General features: G+C 46.0%; 1 protein-coding gene across 1 annotated transcript in view; it reads left to right on the top strand.

Annotated features, from left to right (window-relative positions):
• Positions 1 to 19604, top strand: part of LOC120932574 (platelet-derived growth factor receptor-like protein) — a 45551-nt gene that overhangs the window by 9444 nt on the left and 16503 nt on the right. The window contains exons 2-4 of the mRNA XM_040345059.1: positions 10866 to 11181; positions 14416 to 14567; positions 18454 to 18747. Coding sequence (XP_040200993.1) covers positions 10866 to 11181; positions 14416 to 14567; positions 18454 to 18747 — 762 coding nt within the window. The remainder of the gene's footprint in view (positions 1 to 10865; positions 11182 to 14415; positions 14568 to 18453; positions 18748 to 19604) is intronic.

Genomic DNA, 19604 nt, shown 5'->3' with positions numbered 1-19604 from the left:
AGGTAACAAACCCGTAGTGTTTTGCAACCATTCTGCCTCCAGCTGGTTATTTTCTGTTGAAAAGCCTGTGGCGTGCAAAACACAACCCAAAAACTCCACCCGGTGCAAGGAAAAATTTGCACACACCTAAAGAGTGACATCACAAAAAACTGCGACGGTTGCATACGTCAGTGGTCCTCCGAAAAGGTCCCGTCTCTGACCCCCCGGGGCGTTAGGCTCCTGACAGGGAAAAGAGTTACTGTGGTCCATACAGCCGAAGCCATATGGACCCATCTCGGTCCAAGCAGCGCAATCAACACGCGAACAACACGCGACCATTTCCTGGACCCTTGCCAGTTTCCAACTTTATGATCGCAACGCAATCGCAGAGCAAGATGGTTGGAAGTAATTTCACTGTATCTGAGGAAAAGTTGCTGATTTGTGTAAGTATTTTGACCACTGTTATTTCATTATCTTCAACTGCATTTTAGTCTAGTTTAAAAGTTAGTATATATTCATAATTATGCAAATGATAATGGCTGCTATATTTATGTAAAAAAGGTGGCGACGGAAATGGCAGTATATAAAATCTGTCATGTTACCCCTGTCATTGATTAATAAGGCGAGAATGCTTCCAATTGTTGAATAGCATACATTTATGTCATATATCCATAAGGCTGTCAACAAAAGTATTACAATATACTTTGTTCTTCATCTTGCAGAAGTTCCTGGAAACAGGATACGATGAGCTGCGGAGGCAGCAAGAAAAACAGGGAGTTATAAGCTCCCTGATTGAGGAACTAGGCGAAGAACACACTCGCATGGCGATCCTCAAAAAGTGGTCCGACCTGAAGAGGCGCCAGATGAACCGGGTCAGGCGTATCCGGAATAAATATCATCCTGGTAAGTTATTGGTCACAGTTATGTTTTTTTTTCCCTAAAGTGTATTTTGTGCGTGTACTCGAGAGAGGAGCCGGACTGCAGGAGTTGGGAGTAGGCAGGCCTCCCCCAGAGGTAATCTGCCACCTTTCTCCATGCCCCGGGTGGCAATGGCGGGTGTGAGGGGGTCCTCCCACACAGACCGTCCTACCTGCTCCGCTTCGAAGCCCCACGGGGCAGAGGGACTCCCTATAAGGGAGTGAGAGGATTTGCCCGCTCAACCAGCCCCGTTAGTCCTTCGCCTCTCTTTTTAGAGACCGCATGGTCAGAGTGCGTGCATGTTAACCCAATTGCGAGTGCGTGTGTAAGTGTGGTGGTTTTTGTGGGAGGGAGGTGGGCATACTAAGCGCAGGCTTACCTCGCATAGCACACCCACCGGGGGCCGAGCTGAGACCACCAAACTCAATTCACATGTAGCCGAGAGCGGGATCCGAACCCCTAGCTGCAGAGGTGAATGGCTTGTCAGCGCAGTGGCAATCGCGTTGAGCCAGCCCGGGTCCCTTGGGGACAGTTATGGAAGGTCATATGTAATTAATGTAAGGTCAGATGTTGTTAACCAAGACGCCATGTTGTTGTAACATATATCACCACCAGCCAAGGTATTCATAGTACTGTTGGAAAAAAACATGGGACAGCAGACAGGAACACAGAAGTTATGTGGGAACATACTTTTCCCATTGCTTTGCATGGGACTTTAAACAAAAAGCCCGACCCTCACCAATGGGGTTAGTTAAGGGATAAATTAACGATCCTATACTTTAAGTGGACGTATAGATAACATGTGACCAAGTGTTATCGAAATATCTACAGCTGTTATGAAATAACATGTATTTCCCATAGAGTTGAATGGGACTTTAAAGAAAAACCCTGACCAAGGCAAATGGGGGTGGGTATGGCTTAAACCACCAATCCTATATTTGTGGCTGACATATAAGTAACCTGTGTGCCAAGTTTCATGTAAATATCTTTAGCCGTTTGGACGTGATGGTGGAACATACATACATACATGCACACACACGTTGAGTTTTATATATATAGATTCCCACTAAATTCCTGTGTTAGGCGTGGGGTTGTTATAGTAATCCTGTGTACTCCATCAAGTACTTTTTTTTAACATGAGATCGTCTGAACAAAACAAAGGAGACAAAAACAGCTCATTTTACCATGGTGGCAGCCCAGCTCACGCTCAGTCCCCTGTAGTGCCCACAAGACCCTTTAATATAACATTGTCCCATTGGTTAACTGTCTATATAAATTAATTTGTATTCATATACAATACAGTAGAGTACACAGAATTTGCATACGTCATTAGAAAACATTTTTATAATATATGAACATTGTGTTATTATAGGAGCTCCGCTACCAACTGTGCGCCCCAAGCGCACAAGGCGACAGGCCGCAGAGGAGGAGCAGGAGGAGGATGTGGAAGAGGAGGAGAGGGATGAGGAGGAGCAGCCAGGGCCATCCACATCACCACCCCCAGTTCCTGTGGAGGAGCAAGAGGAGGAGCTGCACCCCCCCCCCCGAAACTTCTGGTGGAGTAGTGGGTGACGAGGAAGAGGAGCAGGATGAGACGGTTAATTATACCGTCAATCAGGAGGGTAAATATGTGCACATATATTAATAAAATTTCAACAATAAAATGTAGCTCTAAAAATGGACAGCATTTAAAGCAGGGCTGTGGAGTCGGTAGATAAATTTTTCGACTCCGACTCCTCAGTTTTATGTACTTCAGACTCCGACTCCCCGACTCCCCGACTCCGACTCCTCTGTATTAATATGCGAATGTATTTTATAGATTCCTTGAGGGAAAGAAACGCAAACTACCACAGGACTACTGGCTGGGAAGCCAACAGTCTACTGTATTGCACAGTTTAAGCAAAAGACAAACACAATGAAAACAATCAAGTGACTGGATAGTAGCAGCAGGCTTAAACATCAGGAACATGATCTTTAACAGTTCAAAAATACAGACCACATTATTTGGCTGTTTTAGAACCAAAACAAAGCTTATCTATAATGAACCCAAAAAAAAAAATATGAAAAACCTAGAAATGGTTTATATTAATCTTGAAATGTAGTTCTAGGCTTAGCAAATGCAAATAAATGCAATGTAGAGTTCTAAGGAAGAGAATTGCCTCTGCCAGATCCTCTTTCATAGAGTCTCTTAAGTCAGACTTTATTATTTTTATGGCTGAAAATAATCTTTCGTAACGGTCTTTGAAATCCAAATGTTTTTTTCTTATATCCTAACAGTTCTAAAAAAGCTAGAGGTGAAGCAAGCTGCCATGAAAAACCTCACGAAGAGAGTAATGGCAAATGAGCAGCAGATACTGTTTTTGATGCGCCAAAATCAACAACTGGTGCAACAACTGGCGAAAAACATGGATGAGGTGACAGAGCTTCAGAAGTTAATGTCCTAATTTTTTTTTTTTTTTTTTTAATAAAAAATGTTATATTTTGCAAAGGTTTCATTTCTTATTGAAATTGTTAGTTTTTTAAACACATCTAACTTCACATCTAACTTCACATCTAACACATCAACATCAACATCAACACATCTAGCTTAATAATAACCGAAAACATTTTATACTATTACTAGCTGAATACCCGGCGTTGCCCGGTCTTCCTATCTTAACCTTTTGGGGAGGAAAATCATAGTAATATAAATATACCCATCTTTTATATAAGGGTGTTGGTAAGGGTTAATTTAACTGTTATATATTTTTATTTGGCATATAAGTAATATGTATAGCGGGTATTATTGAAATATCTCCAGGCGTACAGAAGTTATGTGGGAACATACATTTTCCATTGATTTGCATGGGACTTTAAAGGAAAACCCCGACCCTCACAAATGGGGGTAGTTAAGGGATAAATTAACTATCAGTGGTATCAGTGAACAGCAGTGGTAATAGGAGTATATATAGAGTGGGAATTAACTTTTTACATAGGTGTCTTGACAGAGCAGCAGCAGCAGCAGTAGTAGTAGTAGTAGTAGATACAGAGTCATATCACTTGGGCAGGAGGTGCCATGATGAACAGCAGTGGTAATAGGAGTATATAGAGTGGGAAATTACTTTTGACATAGTTGTCTTGACTGAGCAGCAGCAGCAGCAGCAGCAGCAGTAGTAGTATTAGCAGTAGTAGTTGATACAGAGTCATATCACTTGGGCAGGAGTTGCCATGATGAACAGCAGTAGGAATAAGAGTATATAGAGTGTGAAACAACTGCTGACATAGGTGTATTGACTGGGCGGCAGCAGCAACAGCAGAAGCAGCAGTAGTAGTATTAACAGTAGTAGTTGATACAGAGTCATATCACATGGGCAGGAGTTGCCATGATGTACAGCAGTCTTAATAAGAGTATATAGAGTGTGAAATAACTGCTGACATAGGTGTATTGACTGGGCGGCAGCAGCAGCAGAAGCAGCAGTAGTAGTATTAACAGTAGTAGTTGATACAGAGTCATATCACATGGGCAGGAGTTGCCATGATGTACAGCAGTCTTAATAAGAGTATATAGAGTGTGAAATAACTGCTGACATAGGTGTATTGACTGGGCGGCAGCAGCAGCAGCAGAAGCAGCAGTAGTAGTATTAACAGTAGTAGTTGATACAGAGTCATATCACATGGGCAGGAGTTGCCATGATGTACAGCAGTCTTAATAAGAGTATATAGAGTGTGAAATAACTGCTGACATAGGTGTATTGACTGGGCGGCAGCAGCAGCAGAAGCAGCAGTAGTAGTATTAACAGTAGTAGTTGATACAGAGTCATATCACATGGGCAGGAGTTGCCATGATGTACAGCAGTCTTAATAAGAGTATATAGAGTGTGAAATAACTGCTGACATAGGTGTATTGACTGGGCGGCAGCAGCAGCAGAAGCAGCAGTAGTAGTATTAACAGTAGTAGTTGATACAGAGTCATATCACATGGGCAGGAGTTGCCATGATGTACAGCAGTCTTAATAAGAGTATATAGAGTGTGAAATAACTGCTGACATAGGTGTATTGACTGGGCGGCAGCAGCAGCAGCAGAAGCAGCAGTAGTAGTATTAACAGTAGTAGTTGATACAGAGTCATATCACATGGGCAGGAGTTGCCATGATGTACAGCAGTCTTAATAAGAGTATATAGAGTGTGAAATAACTGCTGACATAGGTGTATTGACTGGGCGGCAGCAGCAGCAGCAGAAGCAGCAGTAGTAGTATTAACAGTAGTAGTTGATACAGAGTCATATCACATGGGCAGGAGTTGCCATGATGTACAGCAGTCTTAATAAGAGTATATAGAGTGTGAAATAACTGCTGACATAGGTGTATTGACTGGGCGGCAGCAGCAGCAGAAGCATCAGTAGTAGTATTAACAGTAGTAGTTGATACAGAGTCATATCACATGGGCAGGAGTTGCCATGATGTACAGCAGTCTTAATAAGAGTATATAGAGTGTGAAATAACTGCTGACATAGGTGTATTGACTGGGCGGCAGCAGCAGCAGAAGCATCAGTAGTAGTATTAACAGTAGTAGTTGATACAGAGTCATATCACATGGGCAGGAGTTGCCATGATGTACAGCAGTCTTAATAAGAGTATATAGGGTGTGAAATAACTGCTGACATAATTGTCTTGACTGATCCAAAGGAGTCATGGGAGAAAATCATGTGGTCAGATGAGACTATAATATAATTTTTTGATCATAATTTCACTAACCGTGTTCGGAGGAAGAATAATGATGAGTACCATGCCAAGAACGCCATCCCTAATGTGAAGCATGGGGGTGGTAGCATCATGCTTTGGTGGTGTTTTTCTGCACATGGGACAGGGTGACTGCACTGTATTAAGGAGAGGATGACCGGGGCCATGTATTGCAAGATTTTGGGCAACAACCTCCTTCCCTGAGTTAGAGCTTTGAAGATGGGTCGAGGCTGGGTCTTCCAACATGAGAATGACCCAAAGCACACAGCCAGGATAACCAAGGATTGGCTCTGTAAGGAGCATATCAAGGTTCTGGCGTGGCCTAGCCAGTCTCCAGACCTAAACCCAATAGAGAATCTTTGGAGGGAGCTCAAACTCCGTGTTTCTCAGCGATAGCCCAGAAACATGACTGATGTAGAGAAGATCTGTGTGGAGGAGTGGGCCAAAATCCCTCCTCCAGTGTGTGCAAAGCTGGTGTAAAAATAAAAGAAATTTTTGACCGCTGTAATTGCAAAGAAAGCCTACTGTACCAAATATTAACATTGATTTTCTCTGATGTTGAAATAGTTATATTCAGCACTGTAAATACATCAGGTCCGGGGCTTCATCAGGGAATGCATGGCAAGGGACCCTTCAGCGCCCTGAACCGACGACGGGTGCCAGAAAGTCACCGCCGATCCAGGACTCATTCATCTTTATGAATGTGAGTCTGTCCACGGACTCTGTGGACAGACGGGTCCTCTTGTCCGTGACCACCCCACCTGCCGCGCTGAATGTCCGCTCAGATAGTACGCTGGAGGGGGGGCAAGACAATAACTCCAGCGCATACTGAGCGAGCTCGCGGCAGGTGTCCAATCTGGCAACCCAGTACTCCATGGGGTCGTCGGTGCTCATACTGTCAGAAGCACCGACGGACGCCATGTAGTCTGCCACCATGTGGGCCAGCCGCTGGTGGTGACTGCTGCTGCTGCTGCTGGTGGTGGTACTGGGTCGCTCGGTTTGGAAGAACATCCTCATCTCTTCCATTAGGTCCCCTGCTCGGCTGCAGCTGGGTGCAGCCACCTGCTGGGTGAGATGAGGGGGGACAACTGGAGGCCGGGGAGTTGCCTGCTCCAACCGTCTGACAATGGCTGCCTGCAGTTCCTCCATCCGGTGCTGCCTCCGGCTGGCTGGGATGAACTGCTCCAGTTTCCCCTTGCACCTGGGATCCAAAAGGGTGGCCATCCAGAAATCATCCCTCGTCTTGATGGTCTTAACCCGGGGGTCCCTCCTGAGGCATCTGAGCATGTGGGCAGCCATGGGGAAGAGCACAGCCCGCTGTGACTCCTCAATGCTGGCCAGGTGAATGAGGTGCGACTCTTCTTCCCTGAGGCGCTGCTGGTCAAACTCAGACATGCCCAACCCCCGGACTATCGGTGCCCCCAACACCGGCTCTCCCTCCTGACCAGGCCCTGACTCCGGGACGACACCAGCAACCACCTCCTCCTCCTCTTCATCATCATCCTCCTCCTCCTCCTCCTCCTCCTGGTCCTGGCCCTGGTCTCGGTGGAGCATTGCTGACTCCTCCTGCTCCACCAAGGCACTCTCCCCAGCCTCGAGCAGGCGATCTAGTGTCCTCTCCAGCATGAACAGTATTGGCAGCACGCTATTGAGGCCAATTTGCTCACTGCTGACCATCTTGGTCGCCTGCTCGAAGGAGGACAACACTTGGCAGACCTGGTTTATCTGCCCCCACTCCGCACAGGCGATGAAAGGGAGTTGTGGTGAAGCCCTCTGAGTGCCTAGTTCCATCAGGTACTCCCTCACCGCCCTTTGCTGCTCCCACAACCTCTTCAGCATGTGGAGGGTGGAGTTCCACCGCGTCACACTGTCCACAATCAGCCTGTGAAGGGGCAGATTGTACTTCCGCTGCAATTTGGACAGGGACGCGGTAGCGGTTGGGGAGCGCCTGAAGTGGCTGGCAATCCTACGCGCCTTTGCCACAATGTCACTCAACCCTGGATAAGTGCGCAGGAACTTCTGCACCACCAGGTTGAGGACATGTGCCAGACAGGGCACGTGCGTCAGACTGCCAGCATGGAGGGCGGCGAGTAGGTTGCTGCCGTTATCGCAGACAACCATACCTGGCTGGAGCCTTCGGGGTGTCAGCCACTTCTGGACCTGAGCTTGAAGTGCTTTCAGCACTTCTTCTGCAGTGTGTCTCCGGTCCCCTAAACTAACAAGCTGGAGCACGGCCTGACAGCGCACGTGCCCCACACTTGAGTAGCTACGGGGGCGCTTGCTGGGAGGCTCAGCAGCTGCGGAGACAGTGGCTTGAGGGAGACCAGCAGTTCTCCCCTGGACACCCCGGGGCGGCACCACAAGATCGGTTGCCGACGATCCCTCACCGACGCCTCGGAGGGAAACCCAATGGGCCGTGAAGCTGATGTAGCGTCCCTGCCCATGCCTGCTGGTCCAGCCATCCATTGTCAGATGAACCCTGTCGCTGACAGCGTGATCCAGCGACAGGGTTACATTCTGAACAATGTGCTGGTGTAGGGCAGGGACACCAGTCCTGGCAAAGAAATGGCGGCTGGGGACACGCCATTGGGGTTGGGGGGGGGTAGTACAGGCAACGGTGTAATGGTGGTACTACTGTGAGTCGGGACCGACGACTCAGTGGCACTGCTGTGCCCCATGTAGTCCACCACTACTTGAGCCTGAGATGGCAATATCGGGCGGCTGCCCGATGGGAAGAACTCCCGGATCAGGCGTACTCCCCTTGCACCCGATCCTCTACCACTAGTAGGGGCACGAGAGGTACCCCGTGCTGGCAGCGATCCAGCACTGGGAGTAACTCCCCTACCCCTACTGCCACGGCCACGGATGCCGCTCATAATTGCTGATATGTGTGTGGGGGGGTTAAACTTTATTGGGGGGGAAAATGTGAACAAAATGTGTTTTTGTGTTTTTTTTACAAGACAGGCACGCAGACAAAGACGTACACAGACAGCTACTAAACTATAAGAAAAGTAGTACACCAGACAAGGACTACAAAATTAAAGAAAAAAAAAAAAAGCACTAAACAAACACTAACTTTTTTTTTTTTTTTTTTTTTAAACACAGACACTAAACACACACTAAGCTAAGCTAGATGAAATAAATGTACACTAACAGTGTGTACACTTACTACACAAAATTTAACTAAACTGAACACAAAACTTAGCTTTTATAAAAGCTCTTTAGGGAAAACTAAACAAAATTTGAACTGAGATGCCTATCAAATATCACTGAACAGTGAACCTGCAAGATCTGACAGTAACACAAGATGAACAAAACTTAGCTTTTAGAAAAGCTCTTTTATAAAGCTCAGATCAATATGTGTTCTGAAATCTCTTGCAAATATAACTGAACAGGGAGGATTGCAGGATCAAACAGTAACACAAATGAAAAAAACAGCACAAAACAGCACAAAACGTAGCTTTGAAAAAAGCTCTTGGGTCTATTGCTTTGAAAAAAGCAGTTGATATACTGGAAAAGATCCACTGGAATCACTAAATAGCAATGCTGGTGATGATCTAAATCAATCAAGAACAAAGACACAGGAAACCAGGAAACCAGGAACACAGAAACAGCCTCCACACTCTATAGCAAGCTTCTGAATCTGCAATGAAATGGTGCTGGGAGTGAGCTTATATAATGTCCATGCAGGCAGGTTCCTATTGGTTGCTAACCTGTGACGAGTGTGGAAGGAGAACTCTGATTGGCTCTGATGCAAAAGGGCGGAGCAAATAATCGCGCAATATTCCTATTGCCGAATATTCGCATTGCGAATATTCGGCAATATAAAATGATCGCTTCAGCTACTCGGCCCAATGGCTCTAATCATACCAGCAATGCTTTCAGACGTCTATGGAGATCACTAGGATGTGATCTGTTTTAAAAATGAAACTGTAAAAATCGCTCTGATGCGGAAGATCGGGGCGAGGAAAATAATCGCGCGATATTGCGTTTGCCGAATAATCGCATTGCGATCTTTCTGGAAAATTCAATGAACGCTTCAGCTACTCGGCCCAGGGTCTCTAATTATACCAGCAATGCTTTTAGACGTCGATGGAGATATCTAGGATGTGATCTGATTCAAAAAAAAAATTGTAAAAAATCGAATATTCGGAATTGCGAATATTCACCGCGAATTTCGAAATATAGCGCGATTTCTCGAATATGCTATATTCGAGTCGAATATTCGCAATGCGAATATTCGTGAGCAACACTAGTGTTCAGTGGGTACATAAAGGAAGTGATAGAGCCCACATAGTGAAGTATGTTTAAACAATGCGTTTAATAATAAAAAGATTGCACTTACAGGAGGTTCTCTTCTTTCCTATATGTGTGCTGATCAAACGTACTTCACCATTGCAATATTTTTTCCTATGATACGGCTCATTAATTTGGCTTCCGGTGGAGACTTCAAGAATCCTCTTCCTTTACCATCTTCCCCTGTGAGGACTATTTTAAAGGCCTTGACTGGGGTTTGCAGTCGCAAGCACACACTGCTTGCCATCTGGTAAGCCTCCAATTTTTTACTGGTTCGAGGTGTTTTTTCTTTACTTGTTTCTCAACATTGCCACTCCTATACGAACTTTATTTCTGTGGATGCATTAGGACTGCAACTATTCTCCTTTTTAGTATCGCATCGATTTGAGATATTGGCTTCAGAATTCCATAAATTTAAAATATTGCTTAGATTTATTATTTTTAGCGCAGCAACTTTTCCTCCTCTGTTCTATACTGTTGTGTTCTGTATTAACACTCCGCTGTTGCAGCTTTATTAGCAATTTATTGTTATTGTTTTTTAATATTTTCTAGCGCGGTATTTTTCTTCCTCTGTCCTTTTATCTGCTTATCCAGCAGGCTGTGCTGTGACTTGGCATTGTGGGTTTGTAGCTTGGCATTGTGGGTTTGTAGTTCCCAGCCTGATTTAACAACATGAGTGCTTCCGCATTGTCCTAAATATCCCACAATGCATTACTGTTTTTCTTAACCAGAAGGAAATATCCTGATAAAGTTTCAATGGCCACTAGAGGGAGCCAAACACTTTTCTAAAGAAACAATACATATCTTGAATGAAAACTTTTGGTAGTAGACCTGTGCTACACTAACAAAACCCAAGATGTTCCAAACCTCCCACATATTTACAGCTTACTTAATGTTGTTGCATAAAGATCCAGTATAATTTACTGTTTAATATTGCCTTATTTTGCTTAACAGCTAAATGTGAGATCAAGACTAAACCAGATAGAACTGCCGAGAAGAAATTGGTTGGGGTATCTACCAAATCTACAACTAAGAAGCCTAAACAGGATGCCATAAAACGTCCACCAAAGGTCAAACCCCCAGCATCTCCAACCCAGAACCAGGCAGGAGGGTCCATTCTCTCCCAAGTCGTGCAGAGAGGAAAGTTCCAGCAGGTTGGTGAGACAATTACTGTGAAGGCCGGCCAAACCTTGGATCTTCGCTGCAAGGGAACCTCAGTCCGATGGAACTACCCCTACTACCTGCATGAGGATGACGAGGGAAGACTCAAGTAAATGAAACTATTATAAATCTGTGTTGAAAAGACCCTGTTTTTAGATCTTTTATTTCCACACCAATCTTACAATAGGATTTTATGTGCATATAGCATGTTTTATGCATGTTATTTATTGTAAAAGCCTCCCTTATGTAGACATATAAAAGCCTTGAGAATGTTGCTGGGTGCCACCATCTTGGATGTGATGTTAGCAACCCCAGCAGATGAAGAGCTGTCACGCAAGTGAAACTCTGTGGTATTCCCCTTTCCCTACCCCAGCCAGCTAAATTTTTTAATTTTTTTTAGGGAGGTGATAAAAAGAGAGTTGGGCCAGCACAGACAGTAATTAGACACTCCCAGAAAAGGAGAGGGCTATTGCATGGCAGGAGGGAGGGGGCTGTGCTAAGAAATTGACTCCTCCTTAAAGCGGAGTTCCACCCAAAAGTGGAACTTCCACTTAATCCACTCCTCACCCCCTTACATGCCACATTTGGCATGTAATTTTTTTTTTAAAGGGGGTTGCCATCCGGGCCCCTGCTGGCCCGGGGCCCGCTACAACAGGGCCAGTTGTACTGGCTTATCAGCGGCCCTGGTGCCCAGGCACACCCTAATCACCCTGTGCAGCACAGATTCCCACTACTGCCCTGGCTGAGCCCCCCCCCCCCCACAGTGCTGCCGACTTGTGTATGTTTGAGCTTTGGGGTGCACACCCTAATGTAATAGGCTGCGCACACTTATAGCAGCAGAGCTTCCCCTCATTTACTAAACGTTGGAGCAAGGGCACTTGAAAAGTGCACAGTCTATTTGCCTTTACTCAATCAACCCCTTTGCCTGACTCCACCTGTGTGATTACAACAAAATGTTTATTCTTGCATAGTTCGCAGCTGTGACTAAATTCATATAACAGCTGCAAAACACTTTAGGTTCACATTTGTACGTCTGCTTTTTTTTTTAGATTATGATGCCCGAGTTGTAGTGCAGTGTTCTGGGGCATATTCTTAAAGATCTGAGGCGGCGGAACGTATGTACTTTACGTTACGCCGCCGCAAGTTTAAGTGGCAAGTGCCTGATTCCCAAACCACTTACCTGTAAACTTGTGGCGGCGTCGCGTAAAGTCCACCCGCGCAAGCCCTCCTAATTCAAATGATCCTGGTAGGGGGCGTGGATCATTTAAATTAGGCGCGCTCCCGCGCCGATCGTAATGCGCATGCTCCGTCGGGTAAATTACCCGACGTGCATTGCGCTAAATGACGTCTCACGGACGTCATTTGTTTTGACTGTAACGTAAATGGCGTCCAGCGCCATTCACGGACGACTTACGCAAACGACGTTAAATTTTAAAATTTTGACGCGGGATCGACGGCCATACTTAACATTGAGTACGCCACCTAGGGGGCATCTTTATCTTTACGCCGCGTATCGCTTACGAAAACGACGTTAAAACACTACGGCGGGCAAGCGTACGTTAGAGAATCGGCGTGACTAGTCATTTGCATATTCTACGCTGACCGCCACCTAGCGGTCAGCGTAAATATTGCAGCCTAAGATACAATGGCGCAGGCCGTCGTATCTTAGGCATGTTTAAGTGTATCTCAGTTTGAGAATACACTTAAACATAGGAAACGGACTTACGTAGGTATATCTGCTGATACGCTGGCGTAAATTATTTGAGAATATGGCCCTCTGTGTTTTTTGTTTTTTTTGTTTAGTCAATGAATGTTAAATAAAGTAGAGGTTGCTAGGGGGTGTGGTCTTTTTTTTCATGCGCTAAATTGCATGAAAGTTATTTTTTTCCTGGCATGTGATTGGGTATTCTTCGCAAAGTGAAACTTGACCTCATTTACTAAGCTTAGGAGCAACTGCATTTTGCAAAGTGCACAGTCTATTTGCCTCTAGTAAATCAACCCCAAAGTGTCTATTTGAAACAAACACCTGGTGCCATCTAGCGGTGAACCTCAGAGTATCATCCAAGTTTTTTACAGACAAATCTTTGCTCTCTGAAAGACTTCAGGTATAATCAGACATAGCAGGGTATGGTTATAAAATGCTAAATTAGCCCAAAGATAATCTTCAATAGGTAGATTCACAAAGAGTTAGGCCGGCTTATCAGTAGATAAGCCGACCTAACTCTGAATCTACGCCGACCTAAGTTTAAGCGTATGCTCAAACAGAGATACTCTTAAACAAAGCTAAGATAGGATGGCTTGCGCCGTTCTATCTTAGCTTGCAATTTTTCAGATGGCCGCTAGGTGGCGCTTCCATTGCGGCCGGCGTAGATTATGTAAATGAGCTTGTACGCCGATTCCCGAACGTACGCCAGCCCGCCGCAGTCGAATTACGTTGTTTCCGTAAGGCCTTAGGCGGCCTAAAGTTATTCCACCTATGAGGTGGAATAACAATGTTAAAGTATGACCGCCGTTCCCGCCGCGAGGTTCGAATTTTTTACGTCGTTTGCGTAAGTCGTCCGCGAATCGGGAGTTACATCGTTTACGTCCACGTCGAAATCAATAGGCCCGTACGGCGTACTTAGCCGCAATGCGCACTGGGAAATGTAGGCGCCCGGCACATGCGCAGTAGCAAAAAATGTTAAACGTGAGGTCAAGACTCATTTCCATACAACACGCCCCCCTCCAACCAATTTGAATTAGGCGCCCTTACGCCAGCTCGTTTGAGGCTACGCCGCTGTAGATTAGCAGGTAAGTAGATTGAAAATCACTACTAGCCTAGCTAATTTACGGCGGTGTAGCCTAAACAGGCTAGGCTACGCCGCCCTAAAGATAATCCTATGTACCTGAATCTACCTACAAATCTATTGAACTCCAAACTTAGGGAGGCCATTCACAGTTCGAATCTCGGCCGGTTCAGCAGGAATCAGATTCAAACTGTTAATGGGCAGGCCTAATGTAACAAGTTGATCGATCGATCAGCTTGGGTACAACCAGCCTGCCAGGTTCACTTGCGATTATCGCAAGCGGCTGCTATTGCCACTAGCGATAATCACTGTCTTCTCCTGGCTGCGGTGACGGCTTTCCCCGTCATGGCCCGTCAGGAGGCATTCCCTTGTCAGTATGGTTACAAGAAATGTCTATGGCCTGCCAAAGAAAGGGATCACTCTGCAGCACATTATTTTGGCCTACAACAAGAAATGTGACTGAGATCCTACACAGGCTGGTCTCCCAATCACACAGTGCTTTCAATGTAAGATTATTGCAAAAGCGCCTTCTAACCTGACCAATGTTTCCTTCACAGGGTTAAACACTTTGGCCGCTACAGTCAGCTCATTGTGTTGAACACCACAGCAACAGATACTGGTGAATTCAGCTGTGGTGGGTATCAGTGTACTGGTGATGGCTGCCATGACGGCGAGGAGAGGACTGGCAAGACTTTTGTGTTTGTCACAGGTAATCTATTTTCTGTTCACCATTATGCACTAAACATTTAAATATGATTAGTAGAGTGTAAATAATTAAAGCCCAACTCTGAGAAACTTGAGAATGAACTCTTTCATTGGGGCTGTGCCTGTACTGCAAGAGTTAATTGCTGGTTTAGTCTAAAGCCTAGTACACACGGGCTAAAAGTCGAGCGACATTGGACAATTGAAAAAAAAAAGACGGCTGATATTTGGCCCGTGTGCATGGCGGCCGGTCCGACAGAAGCTGACCTTTTGGAAGGCTTCTGTCGGACGAACATGCTGGAAAACCAACAGCTGCCCAGAGTGTTCTGTTGGGGGGGACATCACATCCCCCTTTCAGCACACAACAGCTCAGCAGGGAAGATCGCTGTAATAACGTTGGATTGTTAGTACAGCGGGTAGGTGCGCTGGGTACAATGAGAAAAAACTATTAGTGTGTATCAGGCTTTAGGCAGAGGAGAAGCGCTTTAAAGCGGTTGTATACCCGCAATGATTTTTTATTTTTTTTCCCACCTGAAAGCCATAATGAGCTAGTATGCACCGCATATTAGCTCATTATGAAATACTTACCTCGGAACGAGGTGAAGAGAACTTACCTGGTCCACGCCGAGCGAGATGTCATCTTGCTTCGGCGTGTCTTTCGGGTATCGCCACTCCAGAGCTGTGATTGGCTGGAGCGGCGGTGTCGTCACTCCCGCGCATGCGCGGGAGACTTCAATTTGGCAAGGTCCGGCGGCTGCCGGCCCTTTAGCCGAGGATCCCCGCTGCGCATGCGCCGCTGTAATCAGCGGCGCATTGCGAGCGGAATATCTCCTAAACCGTACAGGTTTAGGAGATATTCTTTATACCTACAGGTAAGCCTTAATTTTAGGCTTACCTGTACTGTAGGTAAAAGTAAAAAAAACGCCTATACAACCACTTTAAGGCCTGGTTCACACCTATGAATTTTTTAGTGTGTTTTTCAATTTTGCAGAAACACACTACAGTCCATTTTCCTTATGGGTCACGTTCACATCTGTGCTTTTTATGGAAAGGGCCAGGAACTTTTTTCTTTTTTTTTTGGTTCCATAGACTTCAATGGATCAAAAACATGTATTGAACAAAGCAAAAGCACCTGGAAATGCAAACTGCAACCTGCATAGGTGTGAACCAGGCCTAACTTACTTGATCCTGTGTTCCCTCAGCAGGTGGCACTGACGCATGCTCTGATGGCGGGCTGTCACTCTGCATCATCACATCCAATGCATGAACCTTGCATTGATGGTGTCAGGATCCTAGACCACTGGAGTGTAGGGGACTGATCTAGCAGCCTGGAGAAGTGGAGGAATGGGTAAGTAAATGTTCTTCAACAAGTCCCCTAAACCTAAACAAGCAATCAATATTTCATGGAGTTGGGCTTTAAAGTAGATGTAAACTCAATCACTAAAACCTAATATAAGCTTTAACATGTTTATGTCATTTTGAAAGTCATTTTTAATATTTTTAAATCTGAATTTTTTATTATTAAAATACCAAATATACTCGAGTATAAGCCGTGTTTTTCAGCACATTTATTTGTGCTGAAAATGCCCCCCTCGGCTTATACTCGAGTCACCTTTTTGCGCCTGATCTCCTGGACTTTGGGGACCAGGTACCGGCCGGCCATAGGTCCCCTGGACCCCAAACGGGCACACATGTAGCCCCACTCTTCCTCTTTCCAAGTGTGCAAAGTTTGTTGTCCGGGGGACCTACGGCCGGGGAGCACCGACTTTTCAAAGCCGGGCACCTCTTCCATAGACTCCCATGTTAAACGTCAGTCTAGTCATGGACACAGTGAGGCATGGACACAGTGAGGCATGGGCATAGTGGGGCATGGGCATAGTGGGGCATGGGCATAGTGGGGCATGGGCACAGTGAGGAATGGGCACAGTGAGGCATGGGCACAGTGAGACATGGGAACAGTGAGGCATGGGCACAGTGGGGCATGAGCATAGTGGGGCATGGGCACAGTGAGGCATGGGCACAGTGAGGCATGGACACAGTGAGGCATTGACACAGTGAGGCATGCACATGGACACAGTGAGGCACAGTAAAGGGAATGCAGATGGACACCCTAGGCTTATACTTGAGTCAATACGTTTTCCCATTTTTTTGTGGTAAAATTAGGTGCCTCGGCTTATATTTGGGTCGGCTTATACTCGAGTATATACGGTACCTAATGATTCTGCCATGAAGGTCACTGTGCAGGTATTTCATGTTTTTATGTAACATCCTTAGTCCTAATAAGTGTCAAGCACATACTCCAGGTATGTATGTTAATTATATTTTGGAGGTGTAATGCAGATTCCATCTGGGATCATTCTCTTTTCTTTTTTGCCTATTATAGATGAAAGATAGGTTTTAGGTTATAGCTGTATGCAGTGTGTTATCTACAAATGATTGAAAATTTCTATTACCCAGGTACTTTGGTTAGCAAAAGGGCATAAAAACTGAAGTATAGGTATGGAAATTTTTACATAGTTACCTTGGTTCAGCTTGTACCACTGTAAGTATGTATGTTCCATACCTGTGGGCTCTCCATGGAAGCTGGTAATCACTATAGTAGGCACTCCGGGTCCTGAGCCGAGAGGCTGCCGTGGTGCATTGTGAATACATGGGTCACTCTCTTGGCATGCATGCCATTTAGAAAACACTTTGGAGGTGGAGCAGGGCGATCACATCACAATCTTCTCCTCATCCAATTAAGGAACACTTTGCATTCATTGAGAAAATGTGTTCTCTGAATGGCACCAGAGCCAAGCGAGTAACCTCATGTGCTCAGTAAGTAGCAGGGCAGACACTCAGCACAGGGCCCGGAAGACGGTGGAGATCACTGCAGTGTCTATTACAGTGATTTATGGCTTCCATCAGGATCCCATAGGTATGACACTTACCTAGCTGGACCAACATAACTATGTACAAATTGCCATACCTACAGTAAATTCCCACTTTAAGAGTGCTGAGCCACCATAGGACAATAGGGATTATTTAATCATGTGGCAACGTGGCAAGCTACAACAAATGGCGTGTGAGGATGGACTGTGTCCTATTTTTATAAAAACAGATTTCACACATTTAATTTTTGCAGTGCCCTCTGGGACGGGGCTGGACTGGGACAGAAATTTGGCCCTGGACTTCATCCACACTGGCCCACTTTGACAGGTCTCTCCCATGGCGGACGGACAACTCCCGCACCCCCCCTCCCCCCGGCCACCCAAGCCCCCTCTCCCCCTTCACTAGCCACTAGCCGTTCTACTTTATTAGAGTAGAACGGCTGGTACTGGTACTCTTTTAGGCAGTACCAGTGGGGAAGCTAGACATTATTTCACCCGGGGCAAAGAATCAGTTCTGTGCCCCCCTTATGGGACAAGATTAGGCAGAAGTGAGAAACTCCCAGGCCATAGCTGTTAAGTCAGCTGTCTGTCCCCTCCCCCCATGCTCCCCTGTCATCCCCCCTGCTCCTCTGGTCCTCCCCCTGCTTCTTTGTTCCCCCAAGGTGAGCTCTGCGGGGAGGGAGAGACAGAGGAGCGGAGGGGGTGGCAGTACGCTGTCACTGAAGCCGGCGAACTGAGCCATCGGCCCACCGGGAAACTCCCTGTAGTCCCAATAGCCAGTCCATCCCTGCTCTGGGATGTGGCTTTGTTTTTCTGGGTGAAATATTGGTAAATTAGGTGCAAAGGCCACCTTGTTTGGACACCCCTTAGTGACAAAGACTCTTGAGTGTGTATAACGGAATTTTTAGTATGTTTGGTATGCCGGAATCACATTTTTAATTCATGGTGATATGATTTTCCTGTAAGCATTGCATCCATCCTTGGAATGATCAGATATGATGCTTTCATTCTGTTCTTTTGTAGATCCCCAGGAGCTCTTTGTCCCAACTGAAGATTATTATGTGGTTGTCCAGATGCGTACAAGACAACCAGCTCTGCTGCCCTGCCAGGTCACCAACCCATTGGCTAAAGTGACTTTGCATCGAGAGTTCCCACCAGAGCAGATCCCGGTGGATGGGGTAAAGATCGCCTTTGACCAGAAGAAGGGAATCGTCATATATCAACCACAGGTTTCTCTTGCCGGTTCTCTGTATTGTATTGCAGAGTTCGAAAACCTTCGCCAGATGTCCACCAAGTATATGTTGATCTACGTACACTGTAAGTGCTCTTAGTGAGGATCTCACAGTGTTCTGATGAAAAAAATATTGTAAGATAAAAGATTTTCTATAAACCTTAATGGTTTTCAAGGTAAAAAAGAAGGAATTTATTTTGTATAGGTACTTATATAGCGGCATCAATTTGCGCAGTGTTTTATGCGTCTTTGCCTCTGTTTTAGGGCCAAATTCAGGCAAAAATTTGGCCCTAATTCGTCCCTGAAATGGAGAACAGGGACACACCGGACCCAAGCTGTGAGCCGCATCCGTCAGAGGTGTGAACTCAGCCTTACATTTTGTCCTTGGGGCAACTCTAAGTTCTGGATTACACCTCACCTTTCTTGGTGACAATGGTCATCAGCAGCCCTCAAATTTTCCACTCGCCTCCTCGCATTTTGTGAGTGGAAAATGTTTCTGGCGATGAGCTGGGCTGCCTGGGGGAGGGGGAGGGGGTACCGCCGGCATGCGGGGGGTTGATCGGGAGTCGTTCTCCCATCGATCGCCCCGGGGAAGAGATCATGGAGGAAGGAGAAATGCCGCGGGATTACAGAGTGGATAGCCCGCTGTTACAGCAGAGTTTACATTACAATTCTCTCTGCTCCGCTCATGGTTACACACGGCCCCGCCTCCTGACCCCGCGCCTGTGATAGAAAGAACATGTCCCAGCATTGGACTGGCATTGAGAGAATTCTGCAGAGAGAATTCTAATGTAAACTCTGCTGTAACAGCGGGCTATCCACTCTGTAATCCCGTGGCTTTTCACTTGCATGCTCGCTTCCTGGTAATCATCCTCTTGTACAGGTGAGCGGAGGCTGCATTGGGGGCACAGTGAGCTGAGGCTGCATTGGAGGCACAGTGAGC

This window comes from Rana temporaria, chromosome 3, assembly GCF_905171775.1.
Source record: "Rana temporaria chromosome 3, aRanTem1.1, whole genome shotgun sequence".
Taxonomy (NCBI): Eukaryota; Metazoa; Chordata; class Amphibia; order Anura; family Ranidae; genus Rana; species Rana temporaria.
This window is presented reverse-complemented; position numbering and strand designations above follow the sequence as displayed.